Consider the following 20,347-nt stretch of genomic DNA (forward strand, 5'->3'; position numbering starts at 1 on the left):
AGCTGTCTCAGTAGAGTGGTTAGCCCTGAATCCTGATTGCATTGATTCAAAGAGATTGTTCTCGGACATGAAATCGTTCAGCTGCTGTGCCACTACTTTTTCAAGTATTTTAGAAAGAAACGGTAGGTTTGACACAGGTCTATAATTACATAAGTTTTCTGGATCTAGGTTGGGTCGTTTCAGTGTGGGTTTAATGACAGCGGACTTAAAAGCAACTGGAACTACACCTGAGGCGAGTGATATGTTTAAAATATTTAGAACTGAAGGTGCAAGAACGCCAAAGAGACCTTTGATAAGTGAACCTGGAAGTGGGTCGAACTGGCAAGTCGTCGGTTTGGCCGTATTCACCATCTGTTTAAGATTTTCGAGTGACAGTTCACTAAAACGGGACAAAATACCTAGACAGCCACCATGTCGTGCATCTAGAGATTTGAGTGCTTTAGTATGTGTTGAATTAATACTGTCTTTAGCAATTTCTTCCTGTATGCTTTGGATCTTCTTAGTAAAGAAGACCATTATGTCGTGGGCAGAATGGGTGGAGCTATCTGGGATAGTCTGTTGCCTTGTTAGCGATGATCAACCATCGGTAAATGAATAAATGAATAAATTATTTATCAACTAACGGTCATTGTTTGGGACCTACATTTTGCTTTGCCTGCACAAAAAAAAAAACATCTTCCCTTCAAAAAGTCAGTTCAGTGCCGTGCCGAAATTTGGATTCGACTGACATGAGGCGGGGTGTGGTTTCAGCATATTTTACAATAACACCCAAAGCGTTTGAAAACAGAGGAACTGGTGGGTGTTTTTTTGTGGCGGGGAGTGCTTCAATCCATGCAGATTTTTTTCTCTTTTGTAAGAAAACTTTTGCAAGGTTTACCAGTACTCTTTTCATTGTTGTGCTATGTTCAGTTCCATTTCATAGGAATTTCAATATAACAGTGATCTTTTTATTTACTCTACGTTGACACTAAATACATTTCCTGATTCCTCCCATGTTTTCTTCAGATTTTGCAAAAGAGGTTTCTGCCTCAACATCCCTCGTCTCATCATCTGCTTACTCCTCTTCCTCACTTGCACCTTTGACCAAAGAAAAACGAGAAACACTGAACCCTCTCTCCAAAAGCCTTTCTGTCTCTTTAGAGAACAGGTAGGATTTTCGGTTCAACAAAAAGACATTCGCAGGAAAAAGCTAGGTTTATGTATGTACTACTTTTCTTATTTTGATAAATTGTAACTTTTTTTATATAAAATAAGAAAAATAATCCATGAGCAAAATTGTATGAAATGGCGGATACAACTTTAATTGTACCAAGAAAAAAAATGTTTTATTCAATTTTAAATTTTAAACATTTATTTGAAAATGACAATATTGGTCTTGTTTTTGGAAATTTTTCTTGATTAAATCGTATTTTTCCTATCTTACTATTAAAAACATGTTTTATCAGTATTTAATTATAACTTTTCTCAATGAAAACATAAATTTGCTCGAGTTTAATATTTTCCTAATTTACTAAAGAAAAGGTTACAAGGTATGAATAAAATACATTTAAAAAATAATAAAATTTATTTTTTTAAATGTATAAAAGGAAATGGGAAAAATGACTTAAATTAAATAACTGTTTTCTCCATTTGGGAGTGATTTTTTCAATTTATTGGTGTTAAAGAGATTGATCCCACTAGACCATTGAAAAAAAGTCTGAAACTTGTTAAATTGACAGACCTTTTTTTCTTTGTGGGTATGCTTCGAACCCCACCAGATTAAGTTTAAAGATCACTTTCAAGTTTACAGTTCCTTTTATTGTCTATCTAGACGGCTGAGTGACCCAGCAACAAAGGAGGTTGATTCTACGCCTATAGCTTTTAGCTCACAGTCGGATGAGGGTGTTCCAACTGCAGCCATTTACCCTGCAGTTGACTCACCAATCACCTCACAGGGTGAATGAGACTTCCATCAGCTTTGTGTAAACCTTATATAAAGTCATTGCGCAATATAACATGATCAAAAATTTGTGCAGATGATGTTGATGCTCCTCTCCTAAGTGACCTGTCGGCCGACTTGTTGGGACTCGACGCCGAGTCGTGGAGTCTTGCAGTCAGCCCAGATTTTTGCAGACAACATGACAGACGCGTCATTAAACGGCAAGATGTGATTTATGGTGAGTCATTAGGCCAATCCAATCACCTGGTTTTTGAACTAATCACACTGCATCCCCATTCAAATTTAATCATAATCCACTTTGCTGTCTCCCTGTAGAACTAATGCAGACAGAGTTGCACCACATCCAGACTTTGACAGTCATGTCGGAAGTGTTCAGGCGAGGCATGCTGGAGGAGCTGCAGCTCGATTGGGATTGCGTGGCCCGTATCTTCCCCTGCTTGGATTCCTTGCTTCTCTTTCACCGGAACCTCTTTGGATCCCTGCAGGAGCGCAGACAAGCTTTCGCCAAGCCCGAAAACCAAAGAGATTACCTTATACATCAGATTGGAGACATCCTGCTTCAGCAGGTTGGTAATAATGGCGCCTCGATAGTGGTTTCAAAAACTTCAAGATCACCTTTTCAGTTCTCAGATGAAAACGCTGAAACGATGAAACGAGTGTACGGTGATTTCTGCAGTCACCACATGGAGGCTGTCAATGTCTTCAAGGAGCTTCAGCAACAGAATAAAAAACTCCAGAACTTTGTCAAAGTGAGGCACCATTCCAGAGTGATTTGCTCTTTCAACAACCCCGCATTTTAAACTTATTTTTTGGGTTTATTCACTAACAGCAACAGAGCAACAACTCACTGGTCAGGAGAAGAGGGATTCCCGAGTTTATTCTTTTAGTCACCCAGCGCATCACTAAATATCCAGTTTTGTTGGAGAGGATATTACATTACACTCAAGGCAAGTCACTCTTGTGAGGAGCCCTCTTTTGGTTGACATCCAAGCAAGGTTTTATTTCTTCTGATATTTTTGCAACTATAAGGTCACACTTAGAAGCCTCAAATTCTTTACATCGTATTTGTTCCTTGTTGTTTTTTCGAAAGCCCTTAATGTTCATTTTCAAATTTATGCAACCTTTTTTAAATTAAAAAACTGGGGGTTTTAGTTACAGGCAAGGTTAAATTTGCATCTTAATGCACTACTGTTATCTATTTCCTTTGTGCTAAATCACTATATTCTACTATGAACTCCACTAGTAAAGAACAATTGTATCTGCCTTAAAATAAATGTTAGAATTTTCTGGTTGAAAAAGAGACCATTTGGTTACGACTTTGATAATCTTTTGACAGAGGGAAGCCAGGAGCACAAAGACTTGTCAAGTGCCCTGGTTCAGATTCGTAATATCATTGTAGCAGTGGACCTAAATGTTTATAAGTACGAGAGATCTCAGGAGCTGCAGGAAGTGCTCGCACGTCTTGAGAACAAGAGCTTCGCCAAACTGAAAAGTGGCAAGATAGTGCGCAAACAGGACCTTCACAGCACATATAGAGAACTACAGCATAAAGGACTACTTTACTGGAAGACCGCCACAGGACGCCTAAAAGGTTTGTAATTCTATATATCTGACACTGGATCTTTGAAAATCTGTATGCATATTAAACTTATTCCTCTAGATACATTGGCACTCCTGCTTACGGATGTTGTGGTGTTCCTACAAGAGAAAGATCAACGCTTCGTATTTGCAGCTGTGGTAAGCTTAAACCAAAATTGGGTCCCGATTCAAGTGTCACATTTCATCTCATCAATTTCATAACTTACAGGATCAAAAGCCTCCTGTGATCCCACTGCAAAAGCTCATTGTTAGAGAAGTGGCTAATGAAGAGCGAGGGATGTTCCTCATCTCTGCTTCCTCTGCCGGACCAGAAATGTATGAAGTTCACACTACCACCAGAGAGGAGAGAAATGCTTGGATGAGATACATAAGACAAGCTGTAGAGAGGTCTGTTCCTAAGTCGACTGTGTGCAAAAGTATCCGATACATTTTGTTTACAGTACAGTTTTTATTTGTGGTTTGTATCTGTATAAACGGGTTGGCAAAGAGCGGCTCTCTGGCGCTCCCTAGGTGCTCCCTGGCGTTTTTTCAAAAATAGTTGATATTGGAAAATGGTGTGGTTTCTGTAGGAGGACAAATATGACACAAACATTCATTAAGTTTTACCAAGGAATATAGATATATACAGTATATATGTACAGTATATGTTGCCTTCCTTATAAGGCTTGCACAAAGCTTTTAATTTTTTTCGGCTCCAATTGTGTTGTTATTTTTTTTTTTTGGTCCAATGTGGCTCTGCCAAAATTTGCCAACCCCTGTGTTAGTCCTCTAATGCTGTGGTTCTCAAATGGGGTAATGTAAGGGCACTCCAGGAGGTACTTTTGAAATTTGATTTGGAATTATACTGAAAAAAAGCATTCACATATAAATACTGTGCTCTTAAAACATCAGTTAAATATTGCCACTATTTCAGGAAACTATTAGTACTGTACACAATATATTTCATTTTTCTAAATTAACAATAGATGCATTTGTTTTTCATACAGATATTATTTCCCCTAAGGTCGACGTTTAATGGTGATGTCATTATGATTTACACTCGCCAAAAAATATATTTCTGTCAGAAAGTTATTGGACTCTAAATAGATAGATAGATAGATAGATACTTTATTTATCCCCGAAGGGAAATTCACATATCCAGCAGCATCCCTGAGCTGAGAACAATTTAATAATAAAGCAAAAAAAAAAAAAATACAATATACAAATACCCAGTGTGACGTGCAAATGCCCACTGTAGCGTGTTATATAGAATATCTAAATACTGCTACACAGAATACATATTGCAATAAAATTCGGTAATATGCAATGTAGGTGGTGTGGTTTAATGTGGGCTTTTACTCTGCCAGGTAGAGTTAAAGAGCCTCATGGCATGAGGAAGAAAATAAATGACTATTTTATTTGTGTAAAAGCTACAATTATTGTACATCTTTTTACCCATTTAAGGCTATTGAAAGAAAGTAAAAAAAATAGTGTAAATAAGAACATTAATATTAAACTGAGCAAATTACTTGATATGTCAGATGATTATTTAAGGTATTGTTTTTGTTTGTTTGCTTAAAGTAATTCTTGAAATAAATTGAAATTGAGAACAATATCTACAACGGGCAAAATTATTGAATACTTGGAAAAATGATTATTTTACTCTTGTACATTTTATAACCAGATCTAATATGATACACATAAATTGAATTTTACAAGTATTTTTATTGCTATTCAGGATGCGTTTGAAACAAATTAAGTGGTAACTTTTCATAAATCAGATCAACCATTTTCTTTTTTATTTGGTTTTTGTTTATAATATTTCCAACTAAAAACTATTTTGCTGTAGGTACTTAGATTAAAATATATCACGTTATAGTCATGTAACTTAAAAAAAACATTTGCAAACAACTAGCTTAATCTAACCTTCATGGTAGTTGTCCAGAGGAAGAAGAGGAAGAGGAGCGCACCACCGAATCAGAAGAGGCCAAGCGAGCGGCGGAAGCAAAGTCTCAGAAAATGTCAAAGTTCCAAGGTAACATTTGAATAGCATGCTGAATTATTTTATCTGCTAGTTGAGCACTAATTGCACAAGATATGTCTATATTTATTTGTAGAGACATTGTTAAGTCAGGACCAGCGCATCTGCAACAGCTTGGAGGAAAAGTTACAGTTATACGCTGAGCTCACTGAGTTAACCCTGCGCTCTCCTGAGGCCATAGCACATCGCCATCTGCTGGTGCAGGCAGACCTTGATAGCGAGTCTACAACACAGGCCTCGACACTACTTACAGCTGCACTTCAAGAAGGTGAGACAAGTGCCTGAATATTGTACGTCTGTGCTATTTTAATTAATTGATTAATTAGAAGAATTAGAAGAAAAAAATAACACAATTTTTCTTCTATCTGTACTACCATTCAAACTACATTTTTGTTTTTATTGATGAAAAGGTCACACTTTATGTATCTAACGAGATCTCCAATGTCTGTTTTATTTTGTCCATATTAAACCCTTCCAATTTTTGGCCAGTCTCAGATAAAGCTTTTTCTTTGCTATTCTGCCTTTAAGTCCAGCATCTCTGAGTCACATCTCCACTGTAGATGCTGACAATGGTGTTTTGCGGGTATTATTTAACAAAGCTGCTAGTTGAGGCCCTATTTCTCAAACTAAAGACTCTAATCTACTTGTCCTCTTGCTTGGTTTGTGCAGAAGGCCTCCCACTTCTCTCTCTGCTCTAGTTGAAGCCTGTTTGTGCTGTTCTCTTGTAGGAGATCTTTAGTTTCTTGGCAATTTTTCCACATGGAGCATTTTTCATTTCTTAGAACAAGAATTAACTGTCAAGTTTCACATGAAATTTCTCTTTTTCTTGCATTTCTGAAAGTTTAACCACACCCACAAATGTGATGTTCGAGATACTTGACTAGTTTAGATGTAGGTCAGCTAAACTGTTTTCATCTGTGCTCAAATAATTGCATAGGGATTTTTAATCATCCATTAGCAAACACAATGTAGTACTGGTTGCTGGAAATGGGCCTCTATACACCAATGTAAAAATGTGTAAAAAAAACAAATAAAATAACAGACATTTGATACTACAATAGTCATTTACCACGTTTTAAATATATTGGGTATATTTATATATTAGTTTAATGTAATCTTTATTGAAAAAACAGTCCTGTTCATTCAAAAATAACGACATTTCTAAGCGACCCCAAACTTTTGAACTGTAGTGTATGTACCAGGAGAATATCATTGAAATATATTTATACTGTTTAAACCAGATGACTGGTGGATAGACAATATCAACTAAACTACTATGACTTGTATGCCTCTTGTGTAGCGGAAAACCTGATGACAATCCTGCAGGTTCAAAATGGCCTTCCAGTTCAAACTGACAACTCTCCAGTCCGAGACCCTGAGAACTGCAACTACAATAGCCATGGCAGCAGCATTCAAGAGTCTCCTTCAGAACGTAAGCTCATTTACTCATCTATACATTTGAATGACACAATCAATGCATGAAGTCCATGACATTGTTGTGTTCCTTGTTTTGACAGCGGATTACCTGAGCACGCTCAGTATGAGCTCCACTTCTCTCGGATCTGACAGTGAGGGGATGGACGGGGCCTTGTGGAGCCCTGCTTCTGATCCAAAGAAAGGCGACACCAAAGAAACACTGCTCAAGGTTCCACTATTACAGTTCCAAACTGGAGTTTCTTGTGTAGAAATAGATTTTCATTGGTGTTCTTGTGCCCTAACATAAAATCTGATGATGTAGGTGGCAGAAAGTGTGCAAAGTTTGACCCAGCTTCTTTACAGTCTGCAGGTAAAGGCAACAATTCTTCTCCCATTGATCTTTCAAAATTGATTAGCCTTGACAAATTTACATGATTCGAAATGATTACATTTTCATATCCAAATGTTATGTATAAGCAAAGGTGTAGTTTTGGCATATGTCCTCACCATAATGAAAAATCATTGTTTTGTCCCCACTAATACATTTTTGATCACTTAAGGAATTGTGTTATGTCCCCACCAATGCCAGGAACAAACCTAAGTCCTTGGTTGTAAGATTTAATACTTAGTATCAGAGAACACCAAAAAACAAATACAATAAACAAAGGCGTGGAAACAGCATAAAATAACTGAGCAGCAAAAATCATGTTTGTGCTTCAACAAAGTTTGCGCATAAAAATAAGGTTGAAATTCTTTGTTTAGTTTCATCTAACGTGCACTGCCCCAATTACTTCTTTATATGTTCAATAAAAGCCTTAAAATAGTTGCATTTAACAGAGTATTGAGAAGTGAGTTTGAATAGGTATAAAGTTAAGAGGGAGATGTACATTATGGTCCAAGGGCTCTCACTCTGCCTATTTAAAAAAAGGGAAAAGTGAAAGTATTATTTTTAGCATAACAGCCTTCTAATGTTAATAGTGAATTACATCGTCTTTTTTTAAAGGAGATATTTCTTCCAAATACTGTATTGTGTAAAAAAAAGCAGCTGATGTTTAATATGGTACCATGGGGCCAATTCTAAACTTTTGCAGCCAGGAGCAACGTTTTCAATTAAGGTGGAAAACCTTGAAATCTTGTAATCTCCCATTAAAGTACTGTTGTTAAACCTGTTAAAAGAATTGTACAAATACATTTAATTAAATATTAAAATGTATTTATTTATGAAAGGCGAAATGTCATTTTTGTATGGAATTTTAGGTATGTTCCCTTTTGTCTCTTTTGAGCAGTTGCCTTCCAAAATGTCTGTGGACTCTACTGCTTATAATGATTTGTTTACAAAGAAATAATTAGTTACATTTACAGGCTGCTGTGACTCTTCAAGACAGTTGTTTTGAGATTCAGAAAATCCTCCTTCAGGAAGGAGACAAATCTCAACTCAAGTCTCTCTCCTCGCTCCAAAACAATCAGGTACGACTTGATGCTTTCCTGAATTGAAGTTTTTCTACGTTTAAATTGCGATTGGTTGACAGTTGATCTGCTTTTCTACAGGAGCAGGAGAGGCAGGTGGGCACTGAAAAGAAGAAGGAGGAATTCGATAAGAGGAGTTTGGAGAGGAAGAAGGAAGAAGTGGATGAGGTGCAGAAATTGCAAGTGAAATTGAGACATGACCAGCAGCGCTGGGACAAGCAGTGTGTGGCCAGAGAGAAACAACAGGTTGGTCTGACTCCCTATTTACCATTGGAGGAGTTCATGCTAATCTGCAAGGGGTTAATGAAGACTTTTCATATAGTAATAGTAAAGTAATGAAAGTCCAATCTCAATTTAGTCAGAAATAGAAGTGTAAACTCTATAAATGGCAACACAGGGTTACTTTACTTGAATATGAAAATAGCAGGATAAAAAAAATAAGTCAGGTTGTTGACAGGGCCGAAAAATCACCAATTTGGCTTTGCTTTCTGTAATGTTTTGCACAAAACAATAGAAATATTTGGTTTGGTATAATAACCAAATAAATTACAATCTTCAGGTGACCCCTCCAAAAAGGTTATTTTGTATTGAACCCATTTTCTTTATATCTACTTAAAAATATTTATTTGTAAAAAAAAAACTAAATGAAATCTCATCTTTTTTCTTGAAACCAAGAATTTCTCATTTGCTTATAAGAAATAGAAAAATTGTAATCACATAATACAAAACAAACCAACATAGTTGGGTTTGTAAACAACGCAACAAAATTTGAGGCATCAATTTGTTTGTAATAACCAAAATAATCTGATAATTGTTTTTAATGCCAAATAATCATGTTTATCGGAAACAACTCAAAATACTGGGTTGTTTTTTTACAGAACGACCCTGAACATCAGATCAAATTAAACCAAGCAGTGGATTGGTCCATATTTAACCCGATTTGGATAATTTTCAACCTTTCTAGAGTTTGCAGTTTTATACAGGCACATGTAATATACCTGCCTGCCACTGCGCAGTGAATGCCAGCATGCATAGAAACATAAAAAATATTTGTTAAACACATGTTGGCCTGGAGAGGGATGGGCGCTACCAGGCTGTACTTGCCCAAGACACACCGCAGGAAATGGTGCCCTTACGACCGTTGTGGTTAAGGGATCCAACCAACCAACCAAATATTCAACATGCATTATTTTCATGCAAGGAGAAATTGGATACATTCCTACAAGACCCTTAAAACCTGTTAAGTTTAAACTTTAGTAAACACTCAAAAGGAAAAAAGATGACATCAATGGATTTTAAACTTACAAGGAGAAAAGCCATCTGATAAGGAATTCCATTTCGTTCTACAATGATTTATAAGCAAGAAGAATAAACAACAGTGTGCAATAATAGTCAAGGTAAGGAACTAGCATTCTATAAAATCTCCCTTGCTAGTGTCCAAAATTAAAAGGAAAAAAAAACTTATCATAACCTCTTGTGGCCATGGTGCTAATCATTGGTGTCTATGGTGCACTTTTTGTTTTAATTTAGTCTGAGCAGGAAAGTGCACTAGAGCAACGAGAGCAGAAGTGCATTTTGGAGGCAGAAAGGCTGCGCTGCGAGCGGGAGGAGCTGGAAATCCAGCTGCTGGAGTACCGGAATAGTTTAGAGAGACTGCGAGAGGGCCAGAAAAATGTCGACAGGGAGAAAGAAAAGCTGGAAGTGCAGCAAAGACTCCTCCAAAGCTGGAAACACAACCGGCAGAGCAGTCTACCAGTGACCATACCACTGGATGGTTACAAGGTAAGAAAAGTAGCACTGAGATTGCAACTTAATTTCACCTTTGTTTACATTATCAGTTAAAATGTTACTTTTAATGCTGTCTTTTGGTTATCCCAAGATTTCAAAAATGGAGAAAGCGCTTGCTGTCAATGCTAGCGCAGCCCAACATAAGTGACTCGCAATGTTGGCCACATTGGCTCAAACAGCACTACATTAGCAACTTATTATTTTATTTTATTTTATTATAGTGTCGTTACAGACTAGCTGTACCTGATTTTTCTTCTTTTTAAGAACCTGAGGTAATTCAACCTGTGCAACACTGCCATTGTGGTTCATAGAGCTAACTACCAATGCTGAGAAACAGCTAGCAATAAATAAATGAATAAAAAGTCGACTGTTTAAATCGCCTGATATGTTATGGAAATCCAGGTATCGAAAAATTGAGTGACGATTATCCCTTTTTATTCGCCCAAATTATTGTACAATTTAATACTAAATCATTTACTGAAACCAATGAACATTTTTACAGGCTTAAGCATTTGATTAACAGATTAACAGATAAAACTACAGTGTAAGCAATATATAAACATTTTTTTTTTTCTTACAAATAACTTATACTAATAAGCGGGGAGACGGTTGAGTCAATCAGAATGCACACAATGCAAATCCATGAAGTAGTGAAACCATAAAAAGTAAACCACGTTTTAGCGAGGGATTACTGTATAATTGAGTGCAAGTCTTGACACATTCTACCAATACACTTGCTCTGCCCTCAGTAATGTTGTTTGTTTGCACGCCTGCAAGAAAACAGATATTTCCCCTTGAATTGTTTTTTTCTGTACACTTTGATGTCCGTTGCATGTGGGAAAGAAGAACCACAGTCATAAGTGCACTTTTCAACTTTTAAATGAACATCTGGGAAGAGAAATGAGAATCAATAAGCACACTTTGTTGCTGTGAGCCACAGATCATGTCCAGACACTCACGCATAGACTCACTGACGACATTCACGCCGCCAGCACCCAATTTCTTCAAAGCATACACATGAGTCTGACGTTCAGTGTGGGTGCGTTACTGAAAGCTAGTAGTTAGTCACTAGTTACTTCATTTGAAAAGTCTTATAACCCCCCGGATTACTGTCGCCCAAAAGTAGCGAGTTACTCTGAAAGTAACTAGTTTTTTTTTTTTGTAGCCATTCATTTTCCAGGCGGAGTGGGAAGCTGTACTATAGCAACGGTAAAAAAAGAACATAAGTAAAAATGTAATATAAAAAAAAGATTAAAAAAAGAATAAACTTTACATTTTTTTGTAAACGCACATATTAACACCGAAAAACACAGGAAATTAAGATATTTATTAATCTACAAAATAAAGATAAAATATGAAACAATTTCAAGTTTATGCTCAACAAATTTAAAGTCAACAACACAGAATTCTCCCAAAAATGTAGATTGCCCAATCACAAGAGAAAAAAAGCTTCTCAGAAGAAACCAGATGTTGACTGGTAGGAAACTGGCTCCCTAGGTTACTTCCAAAAGCTGCCTCATAGAGACATTTCGTTTGCCAACGACAGGAATCGGGTGTTGTCAATTATAAGGCTCACATTTTTCGCGACGCAACCCTCATTCGCCTTTTCTTTCGGCACATTATTTAATAGCATATTCGTAATTCCTATCTAACTATACGGCAGCCAGTTTGAATGGTGACACGATCCGAAAAGACGCGACGTAAACAACTCTGAGTGGAAAACCGTGCCGCTGAAACCGCCGTCAGGTTTGCGGGGGCACGCTGTCATTGGTGTTCTGCAGCAAAAGTAATGCACCGCTTTTGACCGTCAGTAACGGTAACGACGGAAACAAATGATTCGATTACCTCGTTAACTGAAAAAATAACGCTGAGAGATAATGGCGCTATTCCCTACACTGTTAATAATACATTACAGAACTTGTTGCCATTCTAGGAACACTTTCCTTTGTAGCGTGTTACTCCCAGCACCGCTCATATTCTGATACTTTTTCAAACTTTTCAAGGCGGCGAGTCACAGTCGCTCAGGCAGCCTGGACGGCACTTGCTGGACGTACGAGAACGACGCGGTTCTTCTCGCATCCCTCCAGAAGAATCGGCCCCCCAACCAAAACCCTCACCAGTATCTTCTCCCTGCCCCGAAGAGAAATCACGAGGGTCACCGGCAGGCTTCCGGCTACGGTGCAGATCTCAGCCTCAGTGCAAGCCTCTACAACAGCCTCAACGCTCTGCTCAGCCAAACGCACAGAAAACAATCTCAGGATGCACTTACCTTCACCCACTACTCCAAAAGCCAAACGCCCCCCAACGCTTCCAACAATCCCTTCGGCAACAGAGTCAACACGCAGCCGCAGGCCACCAGCAAACGTATGTACTGCAATATTACAAGCAATGTAACCTCTAAGTGCAACGGCGCACCGCCAGACCTTCTTAGTAGTTAAGAAAATCTACCCCACGCTCAAAAATCAGAGCTCAAAATTGCCAAAATAATTCACAAGCAAATTCAGCCAGAATTACAATGCATGCTCGCAAAAAAACAACAACAACGCATGTTCCCTCTGCGGTGTTTTAAGCGCGGTATTTTGGGGTCAATGTCAGCACGAGATAGAGTAAATGAAAGCAAGTCTGCGTGTGAGCTCAAGTTCTTCCGTCAATAGAGAGAGGAAGGGACTAGAAAGACAGCAGGAGGGAAATTGAGGAGATCGCTTTAAAAAAAAAAACATTGTATTTTTTTATCACTAAGGCGTTAAGATATAAATTGACAATTTTGGTTTATTTTAATTATCGCCTGCACAGTTAGACTACGTAGCTACGTGACCTTTCTTACCTTGGTCAATGTGGCCACGCAAGGTTCCTTCGGTGCACCTTGTATATTGGAAACTACGGTGGATAAGCATAGTTCCTGCGGATCCTTGTAAGGTCTTAAAAGGCACTTAATTTGTTACGCTAAAAATAAGACCTTAATTGGCATTAAAATGTCTTAAATCTATGTTTTGAAAGTCTTAAAAATGTGAACACATTATTGAGATTTATATTTGAACTAAAAAAGTATTTTGTAACATATACAGACCCTGCCCCACTTACGAACGAGATATGTTCCGGACGATCGTTCGTAAGTTGAATTTGTTCGTAAGTTGCTTCAGTGCTATATTTTGTATGTTTAAGGTTTACACAAGTACATTTAAGGCTCATATAAGTAACCTGTATTGTTTCGTACTAAAAAAATACACATTTCATAAAATAAAATGCTCTATAAAGATAAATAAAGTTGAGTTCAACTTACTTTTGGAAGATAAGCTTCAAGAGGTCCTCCTCCGTGTTAGACAGTGGCCGAAAAAAAGCGATCCAACCATTTTTCCAACCACATCAAGCTTTCTTCTTCGTCTTCTTCTATCACACTCACTTTTGATTTTCCCCAGCAGACTTCAGTCCACAACTGGGTGGGCATACCGCAGGGACCTGGCGGCCCGGTGTCCCCGCTCAAGAACTCTATGAGAAGAATTACTCGTCTTCTTCCTCCGGCCTCACGCCTCTCCTGTCCCCGCCGTCCTATCTGTCTCTCGAGGGACATCTCAGGGAGGACCCAAGCGAGGAAAACATTGTTTACCTCTGACCACAGAAGCCGGTTTTGTGACACCAGACACAGCACGTTACGCGTCTTTAAAACCGTTTGTGACTGCCGATCCCACCGATTTGCCTTCTGCTTGGTACTTACCGTATTTACATATTTGTATAAAGCGGTTCATATTGGTTGGATATGAAGGCTTAGACCAGGGGTGGGAAAACAACAGCCCGCGGGCGAGATTAGCCCCCGCCAACGGATCGATCCGGGTCTCTAGACGATGCTGAAGTAGAAAATGGTGGTATCACGTCGTACAATGACCTGCAGTTTTGAATATGTCCACTGGATGTCGCTAAAGCCCGGCGCCACTTGCAAAGCCAAGTAGCTGTATTTGCGGACTACCGTTAAGCAACCAGAGAACATTTGAGTTAACAAACCATCCAGACAATTAAACCACACATAGCACCTAGGTGTCTTTGCAGAGGTTTAAAAAATCTATATCTCCGTTCTATAATGTATATAAAGTTCTCGAAATTCAGGTAAACATTTTTCATAAAAAAATTAAGTATATCATTAAATTCATTATTTAACCCAGGGGTGGGCAAACTAAATGGTAAAAAATAATACTAAAGTATATGTTTAAAAAAAAAAGTACTACTTACTTATACAAACGTGTTTTTTGGGTGTCTTTCTTATCTGGTCCCCCTCCATGGGCCCCTTAAAAACTATATTTTTCATTGCGCTACATTTTTCTGTACTTGCTTATCTATTTATAGAATTGAGATATCACATTTCATGCAATATAACACTTCTGAAGTAGTCCTATTTCATATGGTTTTTCAATCAATCCCTTTAAATTTAGGGCTTAAAAATCTAATTTGTGACACCAGACACGGCACGTTACCCTAGTCTACGAGCGATCCCAAGATCCAAGAAGAAATCTGCAGATATTACTTAGTTTACCTTTAAAAAAGTTGGTGGGGAAGGAGTCTGGTTTGGGGGAAAAGGTTGGCATGCTCCCTACGGGTTGGGTAGGAGATCTTGCCCCAAGTGGAGGAGTTTAAGTATCTCGGGGTCTTGTTCACAAGTGAGGGTAGGATGGAACGGGAGATCAAAGACGGGTCGGTGCAGCGTCTGCAGTCATTCGGACCCTGTACCGGTCCGTCGTGGTGTGAGGGAGCTCTCGATCTACCGGTGGATCTACATCCCGACCCTCGCCTATGGTCATGAACCGTGGGTCATGACCGAAAGACCACGATCCCGGATACAAGTGGCTGAAATGAGTTTCCTCCTCAGGGTGGCTGGGCTCTCCCTTAGAGATAAGGTGAGAAGCTCAGTCACCCGGGAATGACTGTATGTAGGGCCACTGCTCCTCCGCATTGAGAGGAGCTAGTTGAGGCGGCTCGGGCATCTGATAAAAATGCCTCCTGGACGCCTCCCCCAGGAGGTGTTCCAGGCATGTCCCACTGGCAACGGCCCAGGACACGCTGGAGAGATTATGTCTCTGGTCTAGCCTGGGAATGCCTCTGGATCACATCGGATGAGCTGGAAGAAGTGGCTGGGGATAGGGAGGTCTGGGCTTCTCTGTTAAAGACTGCTGCCCCCATGACCCAACCGGATAAGCGGGAGATAATGGAAGGATGTATTCTAAGATCATTTCAAAACCAATTGGATGTTATGGTCTCAAGTAGACAATGAAACATAATTTGCGCAGGTAACTGAAAACAAGAAAAAATGAATTGGCTCGGGATATTTTGCAGACATTTTGCCCACCCCTAGATGAAAATACCGGTTTTATTTTCTCCATTAGCACTTCAAGTCAAAAAAACAGGGATCTCCCCATGCTGTGTACAGCATCGATTGTGCTTCAGTAATATAATGTTGCTGTGTAATCATTATTTATAAGGGAAGAAGTATAACTGGGCGGTTTTTGTAAGTATTGTATATACAGTACTGTATTCTATTTAAAGGGCTACCTATGTACACATTTGAAAATCCCAATCAAGTGCCAAAAGTCTTTCATTTTGGACCGACGAGGTAATTTATTGTATGCACTGTACACAATGTTTGGTTTTTCCTTGGTTGCCATCACTGCTGTGGCCTCGGGAAAATTGGGGGGGCGCTTATAAAGATGGTCCTTGCCGACGTCCCTTTGAGTCTTTTTGTCGGGTTTGAAGTTCTTTGCAGCCATTTTCGATAGTCACTCGGATTCTGGTGCTTGTGTTTACTTGGGGGTGTCAAACGTACAGGACGTAAGCCGGATCGGGGCCAGACAACTGAATGAAATAGGCCCACGAGTGGCACGGGGAGGAATGATGCACAAATGGAAAATTGAGAAAAAAAATGACCTGCAGTTTTAAATATGCCATACCAGTACTACAATCTCTCCCTTTTACTACTTTTGTACGTTTTTATACTTTTCAGTATTTTTCAAAAGTACTTTTCAGTACTTTTTATACTTCTCACTCGTTCTTATTACTTTTTACACCTTACATTACTTCTGATAATTTATGGTACATTTTTACATTTTAGTTTTTTAAATCCTATTAATACATTTTCATACTTTACAGTACTTTCTCATGCTATTTTGTACCTTCCATACTTTTCAGTAGATTTTTCACTTCTTTAGATTCTTTAAAATACTTTAGAGTACTTTTTTTACTTCTCACTAGTTTTTATTACTCTTTATACCTTACAGTACTTCTGATACTTTTTGGTACATTTTTCTTTTTTAAATCTTTAAAATACATTTTCATACTTTACAGCATTTTCTCATGCTTTTTTTGTACCTTTTCATACTTTTCAGTTAATTTACCACTTTACATTTCTTAAAATTACTTTTCAGTACTTTTTATGCCTTACAGTACTTCTGATACTTTTTGGTACATTTCACATTTTTACATTTTACTTTTTTAAATCCTTTCATAATTTACAGTACTTTCTTGTGCTATTTTGTACCTTTTCATACTTTTCCGTACATTTAGCACTTCTTTACATTTCTTAAAATTACTTTTCAGTACTTTATATACTTCTCACTAGTTTTTATTACTTTCTATACATTACAGCATTTTTGATACTTTTTGGTAAATTTTTACATAGTAGTTTTTTAAATCCTTTAAGTACATTTTCATACTTTACAGTACTTTCTCATGCTATTTAGTACCTCTTTATACTTTTCAGTACATCCTTTTTACCTTGTTACATATTAGTTTAATACTTTTTAGTACTTTTTGTTTATATGCAGTACGTTTTAATACTCAGACTTTTTTTAGAAATACTTTTAAGTACATTTTACCTGTTTTTACGTTTTATTTTTTAAAATACTTTTCTGAACTTTTTATAGTTCTCACTAGTTTTTAGTACTTTTTATACCTTACAGCACTTTTGATCCCTTTTGGTACATTTTTCACATTTTTACAAATTAGTTTTTTTAATCTTTTAACTACATTTTCATACTTTATAGTACCTTTTCATGCTATTTTACATATCAGTTTAATATTTTCTGGTACTTTTTAGTACTTTTTGTATATTTTCACACTTAAACTATACTTTGAGACTTTAAAAAAATACTTTTCTGTACATTGACCCATTTTTACATTATTTTTTAAAAAATATTTTCATACATGCTATAGGTATAATAGTTAAATAACCTTTTTATACATTTTAGTACCTTCACATTTTTAAATTTGTGTTTTCAGTGTACTTTTCCAAACTTCAGAGGAATTGTACTTTTTCAGAACAATTAACAATTATTATCTTTAGTTACATTTCAGTTTTTACTTGTCAGTACTTATTTAATACACTGAGTACCCTTCATACTTTTCTGTTCATTTTTCCAACTTTTTAGTGTTTTCGTACTTTCAATACTTCTTCAGACTTAGTACTTTTTTAATGCTTACAGGATTTTCCAGTACTTCGCAGAACTTACATAATTGTTAGTGCTTTTTAATTTTTTTTAGTAGTTTTTTTAACTTTTCAAAACCTTCACAGTGTTTCTATTCAACATGATGTGGGCCCCTAAGGAAAAACGAGTTTGAAACCCCTGCCATTGCACGCCCTCGGAGGTCAACAAACATCAGCGATGACAGCTGTCACTCGCACCAAAGACCCCCAGTGCATCAACAACTTTCATGTGTTTTTCTATCGTGTGTGTATTTGAGTCCAAATCACAGCTGAGTGCTCACAAGGTGAAGGGTTAAGGGCAGTGACAATTCCAAACGTGTGCTTCCGACAACACTTGCCACTGCACTAAATCCAGTGAGGAGGGAGCTTCTACACAGCTGTGTGTGCCTTGGCCATATAGGGGTAGAGAATAAGGATATACGTGTGTGATTATTAGTAGTGTAAATTTGTTTACACAGAAAAAAACATATCACCTTATTCCAAAATGAAGCTGGCTTGTCCAAATGTGGATCTTACAGATTTAATATCCCCCTATGTTCCTGCTAGAAGACTTCATTTGGAAATCGCTGGTCTACTAGCGATCCCAAGAGCCAAGAAGAAATCTGCACTTTCGAGAGCGTTCTCCATTTAGGCAGTGGAATGTTCTGCCCTCTGAGATTCGATCAGCAACCTCAGTGGAACTGTTTGAATCTAAGCTTAAAACAGACAGTATGTCAAACAAGTGAGCAAACTTCTCACATTTCTGCAGAGATTTCATGATATGTTTAATTGAACAACACTGAAGAAACATCGCTTTGACACAATGAAAGGTAGTCTGTCTAAAGCCTATATAGCAGCGTACATTTATTTTTCCTCTCAAAAAAACTATATTGCCATTAGTAGCTAAACCCTCTGGTAACAAAAGTGAGTACACCATAAAGTTAAGGTTCCTGAAGTTCAATATGTTGTGTGGCCACTATGATTTTGCAGAGCCCTTCAATCTTCCTGGGCATGGATTTCACCAGAGCCACACAAATTGCCAGTGGAATGCTCTTCCATAATTGACCTGGGGGATATTCTAGATCTTGTGCTTCTCCACCTTTAGCTTGAGGATGCCCCAAAGATCTTCTATTGAATTTAGATCAAGAGACATGCTTGGCCAGTCCATCCCCTTTACCCTTAACCCCTTTGGAAAAGTCTTGGTCATCTTAGAGGTCTAGCTCAGGTGGTAGAGCGTTTGTCTTTGGATCAAGGGATCCCAGTTCGAATCCCGTCTCGCCCGTGTTACATGTCGAAGTGTCCTTGGGTAAGACACTGAACCCCTAATACCCCCAATAAGCAGGTTAGCGCCTTACATGGCTGCAGGGCCGCTATTGGGAAATGTGGAGCACATTGTAAAGCGCTTTGGGAAGTCATTGACTTGAAAAGCGCTATATAAATGCAGATCATTTCATTTCATTTCATATGGGGTCATTGTCAGGTTGGGACATTGTCAGGTTGGGACATTGTCCTGCGACCATGTTTCAGGAGGGAGGGGATCATTCTCTGCCCCAGTATTTCACAGTACATTCTTGGGTTCATGTTTCCCTTAATGAAATGTAACTCCCAAATTCCAGTGGCACTCATGCAGCCCCAAACCATGACATTCCCATGACAAACATGTTTTTACCCCTCACCTGGTTGTCGCCACACATGCTTCATACAATCTGAGCCAAATAAATTCATCTTTGTCTCATCAGACCAGAGGATTTCTTTCCAGGAAGCCATAGCCTTTGTTGACTGACTTTTCGTTGTGACAAATCGATATAGTTTAGGTGGTGTTCTATTAAACATCTTAATGATACATTTGCAGAAATGTGAGGGGTGTACTCACTTTGCGGACATACTGTACTGTACAGTACACTAGCTTATGAATGGTGTCGACCTCAGGTAGCTGTCAACCAGAAATTCTGTTATTACCTATATTTCATGTTGATGATGTCTGTACTGTCCATTCTCATGCTGAGGGTTTTGAGTTTTTCCTTGCCCTCATGTAGGTTTTAGATCAGGGGATGGTGTCATAGTAGTAGTAGTAGTACAGCCCTTTGAGACTTTTAATGATTAAGGGCTACACAAAAAATATGAGATGACTAGCATACCTCTAACAGACTGATTAAATTACAATAATTATTTGGACATAAAATGCGATACTCATGGCGGAAGAAGAACACAGTATTCCAAGACAATCACCTACCCACAGTAAGAATTTTATGATGGTTCCATCATGCTGTGGGGCCAGTGCAGGTACTTGTAATCTTGAAGGCCACGTGGATTCCAGTTAGTATCAGAAGATACTTGCCAAGATTGTTCAAGAATCCGTGACAAAGTTGAAGTTGCTCCGGGGCTGGATCCGTCAACGAGGCAACCACCATAAAATTGGTCAAATTCTATCAAAGCATCCATGCAGAGGAACAAGTAAGACGTTCTGGAATGGTCATCCCAGACCCCAGAGCTGATTATAATTGAAAATCTGTAGTGCTTATGCTTGAAAACCATCAAACTATACTCAACTGAAGCGGTTTTGTAAAGAAGAATGGTCAAAAATACTCTAGGAAGCGTTTAGAGCAGGGGTGGGCAAACTACGCCCTGCGGCCCACACGTGGCTTTTTAGTCCGGCCTCCCGAAAGAAAATGTTGAA

At 38.2% G+C, this 20,347-nt stretch overlaps 1 protein-coding gene across 6 annotated transcripts in view; it reads left to right on the plus strand.

The window, feature by feature from the left end:
* Positions 1-15,933, plus strand: part of LOC148366331 (rho guanine nucleotide exchange factor 28-like) — a 65,071-nt gene extending 49,138 nt beyond the window's left edge. For 4 of the 6 annotated variants that reach the window (XM_088336777.1, XM_088336782.1, XM_088336779.1 and 1 more), the window contains 19 exons: positions 1,006-1,147; positions 1,811-1,935; positions 2,016-2,156; positions 2,255-2,505; positions 2,563-2,688; positions 2,769-2,886; positions 3,276-3,530; positions 3,600-3,676; positions 3,747-3,925; positions 5,455-5,552; positions 5,635-5,826; positions 6,859-6,990; positions 7,076-7,203; positions 7,297-7,344; positions 8,337-8,441; positions 8,523-8,687; positions 9,972-10,223; positions 12,233-12,593; positions 13,649-15,933. In XM_088336777.1, the coding sequence (XP_088192903.1) occupies positions 1,006-1,147; positions 1,811-1,935; positions 2,016-2,156; positions 2,255-2,505; positions 2,563-2,688; positions 2,769-2,886; positions 3,276-3,530; positions 3,600-3,676; positions 3,747-3,925; positions 5,455-5,552; positions 5,635-5,826; positions 6,859-6,990; positions 7,076-7,203; positions 7,297-7,344; positions 8,337-8,441; positions 8,523-8,687; positions 9,972-10,223; positions 12,233-12,593; positions 13,649-13,839 (3,086 nt within the window). In that variant the 3' untranslated portion in view covers positions 13,840-15,933. Of the gene's footprint in view, positions 1-1,005; positions 1,148-1,810; positions 1,936-2,015; positions 2,157-2,254; positions 2,506-2,562; positions 2,689-2,768; positions 2,887-3,275; positions 3,531-3,599; positions 3,677-3,746; positions 3,926-5,454; positions 5,553-5,634; positions 5,827-6,858; positions 6,991-7,075; positions 7,204-7,296; positions 7,345-8,336; positions 8,442-8,522; positions 8,688-9,971; positions 10,224-12,232; positions 12,594-13,645 lie in introns of all 6 variants that reach the window. The other 2 variants (XM_088336778.1, XM_088336780.1) reach the window with 1 other exon arrangement.
* Positions 15,934-20,347: the final 4,414 nt, after the last annotated feature.

This window comes from Urocampus carinirostris, chromosome 5 (genome assembly GCF_059441175.1).
Source record: "Urocampus carinirostris isolate Australia breed hairy pipefish chromosome 5, RoL_Ucar_1.0, whole genome shotgun sequence".
Taxonomy (NCBI): Eukaryota; Metazoa; Chordata; class Actinopteri; order Syngnathiformes; family Syngnathidae; genus Urocampus; species Urocampus carinirostris.